General features: G+C 55.5%; 1 protein-coding gene across 5 annotated transcripts in view; it reads left to right on the forward strand.

Annotated features, from left to right (window-relative positions):
• Window positions 1-1,028: 1,028 nt before the first annotated feature.
• Window positions 1,029-13,486, forward strand: part of SNX8 (sorting nexin 8) — a 38,804-nt gene continuing 26,346 nt past the window's right edge. For 2 of the 5 annotated variants that reach the window (XM_061402357.1, XM_061402359.1), the window contains exon 1: window positions 1,029-1,149. In XM_061402357.1, the coding sequence (XP_061258341.1) occupies window positions 1,056-1,149 (94 nt within the window). In that variant the 5' untranslated portion in view covers window positions 1,029-1,055. Of the gene's footprint in view, window positions 1,150-1,178; window positions 1,535-5,507; window positions 5,669-13,486 lie in introns of those variants that run through there. The other 3 variants (XM_061402363.1, XM_061402362.1, XM_061402364.1) reach the window with 3 other exon arrangements.

Here is a 13,486-nt window from a genome sequence, read left to right on the forward strand (position 1 = left end):
GGGGACAGTATCGCTGTTGGTCGGCTCACAAAAATGTCCGGTGACTGTAGCAAAGAGAGCTAACTCCCTGGGGAGGGGATTCCTTCCTAGGACCCTGACTGGGGCTCTGGGCTCTTGATTGCTGTTACTGGATCCCTGGGCGTTAACAGTTGTCCCGGTATTAGCAGGTCCATGGTCCTTACCTTGGGAACAAGGCCCTCCCTAACGGAGCCCTACCAGTCGCTCCAGCTTCCTCTTCGGCCTCCGCTTTTAGCTCCAGGAAGACCACAGCGTTTGCAGCTGTGCGATGCCTCGGGGCCTGTGGGCACCCGCTCCTTCCTCCCGCTGAATTCCTCATTCCTCCAGCCTCAGCTGATGCTCTCCGCATCCTGGGATCCCTTCACCCGGCCAGGGCCGGGGGAGCGCTCTAGTGCGGCGCTCCCACCGTCTTCTTCTGGAAGTCGGGACACCCGCTCCCCTCCGGTGGCCTGTCCGTCCTCCAGATAGGGGAGGGTACCAAATGCACAAGCCCGCCTGGCCTCCAGGGGGCAGTCCGGAGACCTGAGTGAGTGAACGACTGAATGACCAGGTGGCTAAGTGAGCGGGTGAGCGAGTCGGTGAACGAACGAGCGGATGGACCAGCAGGCGGACTACCGAGGAAGTGAGCGAGCGAGCGCACCAGGGAGTGAGAGTGAGAATAAATGGATGAATGAGTGAGTGGGGGCTGAGGGAAGGCAAGTGGGGACTGACTGAGCGGGCGAGGGAGCGGCCAGAGAACCTGCAGCGGGGGAGCGGCGGACGCCGGACGCTGAGCGCGCGCCTGGACCGCGCCACCTGCCCTCCGCGTGGCAGCTGAGCCGGGGCGTGGCGGGAAGAGGCGGAGGAGTGGGCGGGGCGACGCCGGGACCGGGCGTGGCGGAGCCGGTGCGTGGGCGTGGCGAGGCCGATAGTGGGCGGAGCAGGCCCGGGGCGGGCGGGGATAGGCCTGGAGTGGGCGTGGCCAACCCTGGGCATGGGCGGGGCGAGGCCGGGCCCAGGCCGGCGGGCGCAGAGGAAGTCACGTGGCGAGCGCTCACATGACCGGCGGCGCGATGGACCCGCTGCCCACCGCGCCCGGGGCTGCAGCTGCTGAGGCGGAGGTGGACGAGGAGGCGGACCCGCCAGCGGCAGGTATGGCAGGCACCGTCCCCCCAGGCCCCGCGCGGCTCAGGCCCGCGCCGCTGGGGCCCTGCGGCCTTCGGCTCGCGTCCTGGCCCGGGACTCCCCGCGCCTGCTGGGTCCTCCCCTCTCACGGCCCCTCCCGGTCCACGCCCAAGAGGGCGCGTGGCTCCGCGGCTCAGAACCTCAGCACCTGTCCGGGTTTGCGCCTCTCCGCGCGCTTCTGCCTGCGTCTCCCAGGGACTGTCCGGGTCCCTCGGGGCCGCAGCACCCGCCCGCCCCTCGCTTCCTGCGTGCCCATCTGCCCTCCGCGTGTCCCTGGACTTGCCGGGCCTTGGCACGTACTGTGGCGGCTCAGGACTTGGGCGTTTCTTCGGCCAGCTCACCGTGTTTCTCCGTAAGTGCTTTTCTTAGTGGGTGAGCGTGAACACTGAGGAGCACGCGTGAGGCTTGGCTTTTCTAGGATGGCCCCATTTAGATGGTACCCCCTCTAGCCTTCCAACTGGAGAATACCTGTGGGTGTGAGTTACTGCAGCTTCTTGGTAGTGTGGCGGCACAAGTTGGAAACTCCGTTTGGAGGGTCTGGAAGGTGTCCCTGAGAAGCTCATGCTTAAAGTGAGCCCCAGAGGGCTGTAAGACGGTTGATTCATTAGGGGGAAAAGGAGGCGGGGGTGGAGTGGAGCTGCTGGGGGCAGGGGTCGGGGTGGCCAGTGCTCTGGCTTGGCCTAAGTCCCCTGGAGACCCTGGGTGAGTCTGCCTTTAGACCCCAGACCCGCGCTCCCCACGCTTGGCCTGTATTTTTCCTTTCACTCCAAGGTTTGTGAGGGGTAGCACGTGACGGCTGGTGCTCCTGGTAGAATGTTGTGTTCAGGAGGTCACACGTTTGCACGCAGCGTGGGCCGGTCAGCTTGCCTGTTTCAGGTGCCCACACTGGACTCCTTGTCCAGGTCACTTTTGGAAATGTAAGGCAGTGTTTGAGCAGGAGCGCTTCTTCCCTGGGGATTGTAAACATCAGAGTTGCTGGATGTGCTGGTCGTTCTGGGCTCTCTGCAGGTGCAAGGACAGTCTGAATGTTTCCCGCAGGACTCACCCACTGGCCGCCATTGTGTCAGCCACCCCCGCTCCCTGAGACTGGCAGCTGGCCCTGTTAGGGGCCCTGGTGATTTCGTTAACATTAGGCATCCAGTTGAGGGAGGTGGCGTGGTAGAGGAAAAACACAACAACAAAAAGCACTTTTTTTTTTTTTTAAACTGGGAAAGCTAAAACCCGGAGGTAAGTGGCCTGCCCACAGTGGGCAATATTAAGAGGGTATGCTGTGGTGGGGATGGTGGTTAGATGGGCTGCAATCAGAAAATAAGTCTTTGAGAGTGAATTTTATCTAAACACCATACGTGTGTCTCTCACGCTTGAGCAGAAGTTGATTTTGAGTGTTGAAGAAGTTGTGGCTTGCGGACATACAGCGAATGCCATCTTCTCTGGCGTTCTGTCCACACAGCCATAGCTCACTTTAGTATTAACTGTGGGGACCATGGGGGTCTGGGTCTTTGTAGTGCCTTTGGGATTGTCAGAAAAAATGATGTTCACTGTGGTTTTCAGCCTTAATGTTTAAAAAAAATTGTTTTTAAGCTAATTTTTTTTTGGCTGCCCTGGGTCTTTGTTGCTGAGAGAGGGCTTTCTCTGGTTGCAAGGAGCAGGGGCTGCTCTGCCTTGCCGTGCGGGCCTCTCACTGTGGCGGCTTCTCGCGAAGTGGAGCACAGGCTCTGGGCGAGGAGGCTTCAGTCGTTGCCGCGGGCAGGCTCGGTGGTTGTGGCGCACGGACTCTAGTTGCTCCACAGCATGTGGAATCCTCCCAGACCAGGGATCCAGCCTGTGTTCCCTGCATTGGCAGGCAGATTCTTACCCACTGTACTACCAGGGGAGCCCCAAGAATCATATTATATTCTAATCCCTGGAAGCTTAAGCTGTGAGTGTTACCTCCCTTCCTAAAAATTTAACTTTCAATTTTGCAATATGTGGACCTCCTGCGCCTCTGTGCCTGTGTCTCCCTACGGCTGTGTATTGGTTTACTGCTGCTGCTGTAACAAAATGACCACACACAAAGTAGCTCAACCAGAAATTTCTCATTTTTCAGTCCAGAAGGCCTGTAGCCACAACAGGTTTCCCTGAGCGGAGATCTGGCTGTGGGCAGGGCTGCATTCTTCCTGAGGCCCTGGGGGAGAAGCCGTTTCTTGGTCTCTCCTGCGTGATCACCCCCTTGCTCCACTATCCCAGGCCACGCCGTCCCGTCCTGTGCTGACTCTGCCTCTTTCTTCTGTTCACTTGTTCCACTTCTGAGCACCTCTCGGATTACCTCGGGCCCACCTGGTAATCCAGTGGGTTCTCCCACTTCTAGCATCGGCTCATCAGCGACCCGGATTTCATCGGCACTCTGGTTCCCCTTCGCTGTGTCTGTAACAGGCTCACGGTTTCTGGGTTAGGGTGGGGGTAACTGTGGAGGTCATCAGTCTGCTGTAAGGGCTGCCCAAGGTGGCTCATCAGTAAGGAATCCACTTGCCAGTACAGGAGATGAGACAACTTGGGTTTGATCCCTGGGTCTGGAAGATCCCCTGGGGGAGGAAATGGCAGCCCACTCCAGTATTCTTGCCTGGGAAATCCCGTGGACAGAGGAACCTGGTGGGCTATAGTCCATAGGGTTGCAAGAGTCGGACACAACCGAGCGTCTGAGCACACACCCACATTCTGCCTTAAATACCCTAAGGAGCGGAATTGCTGGGTCATAGGGTTGCACACGTTTTTAAAGAAATTATTTTTGGCTGTGCTGGGTCTTTCTTGCTGCCTGGGCTTTTCTCCAGTTGCAGCTTATGAGGGGTCCCTCTCTAGTTGTGGGGGGCTTCTCACTGTGGTGGGCTGTCTTGTTGCGGAACGCAGGCTCTCTGGCACAGAGTTCAGTAATTGTGGGTCCTGGGCTCTAGAGCACAGCTAGATTCATGTGACTCCCGGATTTAGTTGCTCTGCAGCATGTGGGATCTTCCGGGATCAGGGATCAATCCCATGTCTCCTGCGTTGGCAGGCGGATTCTTTACCACTGAGCCACCAGGGGAGTACAGTTGCACGTTTTTTGTTTTAACAAATACTGACAAATGGTCCTCTCTGATAGTGTTGCCAGTTTATACCTGTAATAGGATGCATCTTCTCCCTGTAACCTCATCACCATTAAGTGCATGTTTTGTTTTTTTTTTTAATTCCCTCAGCATTAGAGAAATTAAGAACGTGTTTTATTTTTGTTTTAATTTCTATTTCTTCAGTTATCAGTGAGGTTTAGTTCTTGTGATGCTTTGATCTTGTATGGCCTTCCTGAACTGACTGTTTCTTATCTTTGGCCCGTTTTCTTATGGGATTGTTCTTTTTTTTTTTTTTTTTGCTTTGTTGCAGTTCTTTTTGTATTTTGGTCTTAGACCTCTTGTAGATTTCATATTAAAATCGTAACCATCGAAATATCTGACTGGAGCCCTGTTTTCTGATTGCAGCATGAGAGTTTATTTCAGGGTCTCTTCAGAGGTTATGCAGCTCAGCGATGATGCCCTGGAGTGCCTAAGAATGAGTGTGATAGGTGCTTGCTTGTCTGACCTGATTTTGGGAATTGCATCATACTGGATAAGAATACAGATTAGCCCTGGGTCCTAGCCCTACTTCCCTACAACCCTGCCTATCTAGACGTAGTCTTCCCTTCCTTCTTTCCTTCTTCCCTGCGCCTCACAGCTCCTGGGACCTTAGTTCCCTGACCAGGGATTGAACTCTGGACCTTGGCAGTGAAAGCACCGTGTCCTAAGTGATCCGTTTCACTTCTGCCACAGCCCCTCGCCGAATGTATGCCGTACCTGCCATTCGGTTAGGAAGCTCTGAGCTGTTCGTCTTCCCAAGCCTTGGGGGGGCCTCCTGGCTTTCTGTGGGATCAGACCTGAACTCTCCGTGTCCTCTGAGCGACTCTGCGGCCAGCCACCGGCCTCTCTCCGCGCCTGCGTGGTCTCCACGCCCTCCCCCCACCCCACCTGCGTGGTCTCCACGCCCCCTGTGCCTCCGCGACCACCCCGCTGCCGCCGCTCTGCCTGGACGCATTTGTCAGGCAATTCACTGAGCTGTCACTTGAGATGTATGCATTTGACGGATTAAATTATACTTTAAAGTACCATCTGCGTTGGGGCAAAAAAATACCTTCCTGTCCATCTCTCTCCCTCCATCACACACATTTCTGTTGTCAGCTCCTGAGGGACAGAAACCATTATTTCTTTATATCCCAGCATCTGCTAGTGGAGACAGGGCTCTGCTGTTGGAATAGAATTACATGTGTTTTTTTTTTTTTTTTTTTGCAGCATGCACGATCTTAGTTCCCCAACCAGCGATGGAACCTGGGCTCCTGCAGTAGAGGTGCAGAGTCCTGACACACTGCACCGCCAGGAAATTCCCTAGAATTACATTTTTATCCTAAGTGTTTTTTAAGATAGTATCACAGTTTGGTAACAATGGTAGCTGTGTGAGTATTATTTAAATTGGTGTTAATGCTCTTTGAACTCTGTTTCTCTCTCTCTCTCTCTCTCTCTCTCTCTCTCACACACACACACACACACACAATTTGCAAGGTAAAATGTGTCCATCTGAGGAAAGAGGAACTGAATCTCTCCTACGTAGAGCAGATTTTGCCAGAATTTGTGGTTAGCAAGAAAGTGATGTGTTCCGGTAGGGGAATTCTGTTTTGGTTTATTTTTTCCTTCCCAAGAAAAATGCACCAGAAAAAGAGATGTTTGGCCTGCAGCGTGCAGGCTTATGGGAGAGGCTGGAGTGGTGAGATGCCAGAGAGATGGGAGTGGCCTCCCCGGGGCCTGCAATGCATGTCGAGACAAGCTGCCCCGGTGATTAGAACCCAGGCCCAGTGAGCAGGCTGGCGGCCTGGACCCTCAGGGATTCAAAGAGCGCACCCCTGGCCATGTTACCCTCTGAAGAACGGTAGCGTTTTCATCTTTCATCCTTTGAATGTGTTTGTTGTAGAATAGTTAAGAAATCATAAGCAGACTTGAGGTAGAGGTTCCTGGGGAAAGCATCAGCAAGGAGATCCAGCCAGTCCGTCCTAAAGGAGGTCAGGCCTGCACGTTCACTGGGAGGACTGATGCTGGAGCTAAAGCTCCGGTACTTCGGCCACCTGTTGCAAAGAGCCGACTCACCGGAAAAGACCCTGATGCTGGGAAAGATTGAAGGCAGGAGGAGAAGGGGACGACAGAGGATGAGATGGTGGGATGACATCACCGACCCAGTTGGCATGAATTTAAACAAACTCCAGGAGACAGTGAAGGACAGGGAAGCCTGGCGTGCTGCAGTCCATGGGGTCGAAAAGAGTTGGACACAACTCAGCAACTGACCAACAACGATCAGTGTTAAAACCTCGTGTGGCCGGGGTGGGCGTGCTCCGCAAGTGGAGCTCCGGGAAAAGGCTGAGGCCACCCTTGGCGCTGCTCCGGCTCGCCTGGGGGAGGAGGACTCTCGTGCCTTGGGGTGTGGGGATGGGTGTGTTCAGGGTCCATCAGCTGTCGTATCCACTTTGAAGTATGCATACTAAGCACGTGTGAGGTAAAGATTCATGACTGGTGAGTTCCAGGGCAGTTGGGGTAGTGTCTGGAGGCAACCCTGGGAGTATCGAGACACGCCTTTCCGAGACTCTCTGACCCGCTTTGCGCTGGTGACGTTCTTGCCTACAAGTCTTATGAATGAGTCGTAACCGGACCGGTAAGATTTCATGTGGTGTGTGACTCTGCACTCTGAGGAGAAGGTTGCACAAGTAGCATAACCACAGATACGAACGTCTTATAAAAGAGAAATCACCCGTGAGCCCACAGCCGCTGGTTTTAGGCTGTTTCCTGCTCCTGTGCATGCGTGTTGGACACAGTTAACCTCAGGGTGTGTTTACATCTTGTCCGCTCGGTTGCCTTAACAGTATTCTATGTGGAGTTTTCACGCTTTTCTGTTTGAGGTCTGCGTGACAGTGAATCCAGGAGTGTGTGTGCGCGTTTGTAGAGTACGAAGGTGGTAAAATGTGATCCTTCACCCGGAGTCAGCATTAAAACCTGTCCTGATGCTCGCACTTGGTAAACAAAGCCTCTCTCCTGCTAAACTAGGTCCCCAGCCCAGCGGTGATGGCTGCTGTCGGCTGTGCGTGTGGAACCACGGTTTAGTAAGCTCCGTTGTTAGACTTCAAGAGCTGGGGCAATGTCCTTAGATGACCTTGGACGTGTCCTGCTTAGTGACCTTCTGCAAATACAAGTTCTGCATCCCTGTGCCCTCTACTGAGGGTGTTAGAGAGAAGCCAGAGAAAAGACACACCATGTGACTCCTATTTATATAAAGTTCGCACCATGCAGTTAGACTGTGCTGTGTGGGCACGCTCACGCAGGTGGTGAAGCAGTAAATGAGGAGCAAGGGAGAGACCGTGAGAATGGGGCTGTGGCCACCTCTGGCCGGAGAAGGGAAGGCCTGTGCGGGCCCAGGACAGGGGCTTCCAGGACCCCAGGGCTGTTAGCATTTTAATCTTCGTGTTTGTTTATTTGACTGCACCGGGTCTTAGCTGTGGCCTCTGGGGTCCAGTTCCCTGACCAGGGATGGAACGGGCCCCCTGCGCTGGGAGTGCGGAGTCTTAGCCCTGGGCCACCAGGGAAGTCCTGCCAATGCTCTTTTCCGTTTTTGACCTGGATAGGTCAAACCACGTGTGTTGATACATAAAGCCGTTCGCAGACATTTTACATGCCGTGTGTCGGTATCTGTTTCCCAGGAGAAAAGTGTCAGGGAAACCCCAGTGTGTCCCAGATCCTGTGACAGTAAGTGGATTTGCTAATAACACAGCTTGACAGGCAGAGGTGGGCGCCAGGGATCTTGTTTGAAAATAGTTTTGTAGCAGTTTTGGCCTCTCAGCTTCCACTCTCTAGTTAATATTGCAGATGTATTTATAACGAAGTGCGTGTTTGTTGTGTCAACACCCACCCCCAAAGGAGAACCATGCAGCTCATCAGCAGGAGATTGCTGGCTCTGCTGTTTCCGATGTCTGTGTCTGGTTATACTGGCGCTGGCCCAGCTGCTGGCAAGCTCAGGTGTGCCAGGGGCCCCTGGGACCAGCAGGAAGGGGCCACAGGGCCTCCAGCATCGTGTGTTGGGAGGAGGGACGTCTGGGAATGTCACCTCTGTTGGAAGTGCAGAGGCCCTGTGCTGGAATAGGGTCGGGTGACACTCCTGACTCTGCACAGCTCATTATCTGTGGAACCGTAATTCCACCTCCCAGCTCCCGAGAAGTTCCAGTCCAGGCGGCGGGGTGGCTGGGGCTTCCAGAACTGACCGCTCACGGGCGGGGTTTGGAATTGCATAGTCAGTTCTTCAGGCCCCAAGGCCGGTCTGTGCGCGTGCAGGTCCTTATCTTGGGGTGGCTTCTGCCCCCAACGCGTCCTCAAGGGAGGGACAGTGAAGTCGGGGTCTCGTGGAAGTCTCTGCCAGGGGCTCAAGCTTCCCCGTGCGCTGTGGGGGTTCTGTTCCCCTGAGAGGGGCTCTGCTGCGGGGAGAGAGTATCCCGTGCTCCACCTCCCTGGTCGGGGGACTTGGTGGGGTGTTTGCAGTGATGGCCAAGGCCTTCCTTGTGCCTGACTCGTCAACTGGCTTAATCCTGCAGTGATGCTGTGCGGTGAGGGGTCTCACTCACCCCACACTACAAACGGGAAACCGAGGCACGAAGAGACTGACTCGCCCGGCACCTACTGCTGGTGGTGGCCGAGCTGGAGTCCCCTCCGGCGCCCGGCTCCGGGGTGCGTCGGGTCTGACCTCCTCACCGCCCACTCTGCTGTCTGCACTGCGGGCCCCCTTCTGGGGCCTGTCTGGAGAATCGGCTTCTGACTGAGTAACCAGCCCCTCCCAGACACAGACGCTTCGGTCCTCAGGGTTTTCTGAGAGGAAGGAGGTTCCAGGATCCTGTTCTTGTGGAGACCACCTGAGACCCGCGTGAGGTGTGCAGTCTTCTCTTTCCAGAAAGGGAGCGTCCGCCCGGAGGGTGTGTCCTCGCCGAGCGGGGACCCAGCCCTGCCGCGCGCCCTGGAAGCCCGCGTTCAGCCTGGGGGGCGTCGCAGGGGGCTCGTTTTCCGCGGAGGTGGGTGTGAAAGCTCAGCAGTAGCAGCTCCCGCCCCGTGTGTGAAGCTCGGGCCGAGTCCCGTCATGTTGGCGTTGCTCGGGTCAGCCGTGCCCTCCGGTTCTGGGCTTTGGGGCGGGCAGGCCTGGATGGGCGCTCGGCCCGTCCTTGTCTGGAGGACCGGCTGTCTGCCTTCAGTGCAGGTTTAGTTGTGGGGGAAACTGACTCGTGTTTTTCTTTCTGTGACATTTTTCACAGCTCCTAGCTTGTCCGCGCCAGTTTCCGAGGCGTTCCGTGTTCTGGTTGATTAACTGCGTTCCTAGTCGTCTACTCCGAAGGCAGCCGGCAGGCAGGGGCCCTGTCTCCCTCCCTGTGAGCAATAAATATCTGTTTAAGTGAATTTAATCGTATGTCACTTGGCTTATAATATTGGGTGATTGCTTGGAGTTGTATGAGAGGGACTGAGGTTGCGAACGCAGATTCTCTGCGCCGCCTCCGCTGGATCCAGAGATGGAGCCTGCCGGGGATTTTGGAACATGTTCACGTTCACGTCCAGAGATCCTAGAAAACCTGAGTCACTTTTAGACGAAACCATACAGGCCTGGGAGGAGGTTGTTTTTTTTTTTTTTTAAAGAACAAAACCAAAACCAGACTGAATTGAGTTAAACAGAGACAAGTATTCTCTTTGGAACTTTGAACTTCTGCTTCGTCAGTAATTCCAAGATTTCCCGAGTTAGCTAAAATAGTGTTGTTTTTTTTTAAACTCTGGAAAAAGTCCCTGGGCCTCCCCACATGAACGCATTCCAGAAGTGAGAGGCCCGAGACCTTGATGAACAGATTCCACGAGCCCCAGAAGCTCGTTTGCCAGGTTCCTGAAGAGGCAGGGTCCCCGAGGGCGGGCAGGTTCCTCTTGCCAGGAGTCGGGTCAGGGGAGACCATCTGACAGGTGACTCCTTTCGGGGCTGGGCTTCTGTTTTGTGATGTCCTAAGGAAACAAGCCATTTCCCCTCTCTGTGTGGTCTGATCCCAGGGAGGAACGGCCGCTCGCAGCCAGAGAAGCCCCGTCGGCGTGAACATCAGTAGTTCGCGTGCCCTTCCCAAGGGCTGGGGCGGTCTGTGCTCTGGGGGTTCTCGTGGGATTTAGGGAGTCACGTCGCTGTGGGACCCAGCACTGGAGTGACCAGCATGCCCTGGCCAGCAGTTCATCTCAGTCTGCGGTTTTGTCCGGGCACTGTGCTCTATGCTTTCACATACAATTGTATTTTTAAAATTCTTGCCGTCTACCAGTAATGCGCCTGGTGGTATCCCCGTTTCGGAGAGGAGGAAACGGCGCAGAGAGTTGAGCTGCTCGCTCACAGTCATGACGGGTCGGGCATTTGCACTGAGGCGCCCCGACCGCTGGCCCAGCTCTGCTCGTTCACAGTCACGGGGGGTCGGGCATTTGCACCCAGGTGCCCCGACCTCTGACCCAGCTCTGCTCGCTCACAGTCATGACAGGTCGGGCATTTGCACCGAGGCGCCCCGACTGCTGGCCCAGCTCTGCTCGCTCACAGTCATGGGGGATCGGGCATTTGCACCCAGGCGCCCCGACCTCTGACCCAGCTCTGCTTGCTCACAGTCATGACGGGTCGGGCATTTGCACCGAGGCGCCCCGACCGCTGGCCCAGCTCTGCTCGCTCACAGTCACAGGGGGTCGGGCGTTTGTACCGAGGTGCCCCAACCGCTGGCCCGGGAGTGTGGTGTGCCCCCGGTCCCCTGCGTGTTGTGGGCGTTGAATGAGGCCCTGTGAGCCCCCTTACCGGGCGTGGGCTCTGGCCCCACGAGTCACCTGGTTCACCCTGACCTCCGGCCGACCTTGCTGCCGGGGGGCCTCCAGGTTTCACATCTATAAAATGAAGTCAGAGTATCTACTTGGAGTGTCTGCAGGGTTAAGGAGACATAAGCACCCAGAAGGTTCAGAACCTAGTCGTGCCTCCTCAGTGGTGGTTGACCCTGCACACATGGTCCGAGTGACCGTCTTCATCCCGCTTTTGGGTCCATGTGGGGAGGAGAAAGGGGGAAAACGCTTTATTAAGGGGCTTCTTGGACTCAGTGGCTGCGACGGACCTGCAACTTCACAGCCGCGTGGACGCCAGGGAGGTCCCCGGGGTCCTGAGCGTGGCCACGTGGCGTTTCTGTGGCGGCCTCCCCAGCTCAGCTTCTCTCGCTCGTGCCTGCAACCCACCTGGAGGGTTTTGCAGGTGGATGGTCTTTTCCTTCTTGGCAGACACCTTCCCTTAGAGTGCGAGCCGTCTGCATTCCAGGCTCCATCCCGGGCGAGGAGGACGCTTAGTCCTTGTTCACTAGAACTGCAGAGCAGAGAAGGACCTCCTCAGGCGTTTTTGAGGCTTGGCTGAGGTTTGACTCACACGTGGTGTAATTCACCCGCCTCAGGTGTGCTGCTCACTGGTTTTTAGTGCAGCCTGAGAGTGATGCAGCCTTCGCCAGGGTTGATTCTAGGACATTCTCATCATCCGGTGCCCATCGGTAGTCGCCCCCCTTTCCCTCCAAACCCCTCGTGCCCCAGACTACACAGCCACTAGTCTTTCCGTCGCTAAGATTTGTTTTTTCTTGAGGTTTCATGTAAATAGGACCATGTATTAGTACTTTGAAGGCTTTAGTGACGACTCCTTTTACTCAGCAGTCTTTTCAGAGTTCATCTGTGTTGTAGCATGAATCGGTGTTTCTTTTTATGGCTGAGTAATACTCCATCGCATGGGTAACTCACATTTTTCTTACTCGTGCATCAGTCCTCTGGTGGCTGGGCTGTCCCCGTGTTTGGCTGTCGTGACTGGCGCTGACGCCAGCGTCCCTGTGCCCGTCTCTGTGTGGGCCTGCTGTGCCATTTCCCGTGGGCGCCATGTAGGAGTGGCGTCATCGGCTCACAACCCGTGTTTGACCTTTTGAGGTTGGCTGCCGGACTTCCCCGCCGCCGAGTGTGTGGGTTCCAGGCTCTCCACGGCCTCGCCAGCACGGTTCCTGCCTGCCTTCCTGATTGCAGCCGCCCCAGCGGCCGGTCCCCAGGGGGTGGACCTCTCTTCAGGTGCCGCTGGCCTTCTGTGCCCCTCCTTTGGTGAAACGTCTATTCAGATCACTTGTCAACCTTTAAGATGAATTTGTCTATTTTAAAAGCTTGAGTCGTAAGGCTCTTTATGTACTTAGGCTCAGGTCCCTCATTGGATACATGGTTTTGTCTGCGTTCTGTGGGTTGTTTTCCACTTTCTCGATGATCTTTTATAGCAAATAGGTTTTGGTTTTGTTCTTTTTTGTTGCTGTTGTTTGGCTGCGCTGTGTGGCTTGCTGAATCTTAGTTCCCCAACCAGAGGTCACACCTGGCCCTGGCAGAGAAAGTGCCGCGTCCTTAACCACTGGACCGCCAGGAAGTTCCCAGCGGTTTCTAATTTTGATGAAGTCCAGTTGGTCTGTTTTCTTTTGCTGGTGCTTCTGGGGTCATATCTAGGAAGGCTTTGTGTGACCTAAGGTCACAGAGATTTGCTCCTGTGCTTTCTGCTGGGAGTTTGTAGCTTTAGCTCTGGCGTTTGGGGGCATGGTCCCTCTTGCGTGAAGTTGTGTTTGGTGTGGGCACGGTGCCTGGCGGTGGTCTTGTTTGGAAACCGGCCTGTCCATCGTCATGCGGAACTTTTGCGGTGTACATGGTGTGTGCCCTCCTTGCTGGGCAGAATCAGGGAGTGAGGGCTGCCTGAGGGGATTTGCGTGGTGTGTGTGGGAAGCCTGTGAACCAGGTGGGTTGGAGGAGCTCGGCCAGGACACTCAGGCCAGCCCGAGACCTCAAAGACCGGCCTCTCCAGCGGGCACTCGGGGAGCACTCCCTGTAGAAGCTGCATCTGTGTTGTGCTTCTGAGGCTAGAGGGGATTCGGTTTGGAAATTCCCAACTAGTAAGTACAGAGGGCTTGGAGGGACCTTAAGAGGTTGTTGTTTATATTTATATTATGTAAAGTAAAGTATAAAAACACCTGACGGCTTCCCAGGGGCTCAGGCGGAAACGCTCTGTCTGGAACTTGATCGATTGCTGGGTTGGGAAGAAGATCCCCTGGAGAAGGAAGTGGCAACCCACTCCAGTATTCTTGCCTGGGAAATCCCATGGACAGAAGAGCCTGGCGGGCAGTAGTCCATAGGGTCACAAAGAGTTGGACACGACT

The sequence above is a fragment of the Bos javanicus genome, chromosome 25 (assembly GCF_032452875.1).
Source record: "Bos javanicus breed banteng chromosome 25, ARS-OSU_banteng_1.0, whole genome shotgun sequence".
NCBI classification, from domain to species: Eukaryota; Metazoa; Chordata; class Mammalia; order Artiodactyla; family Bovidae; genus Bos; species Bos javanicus.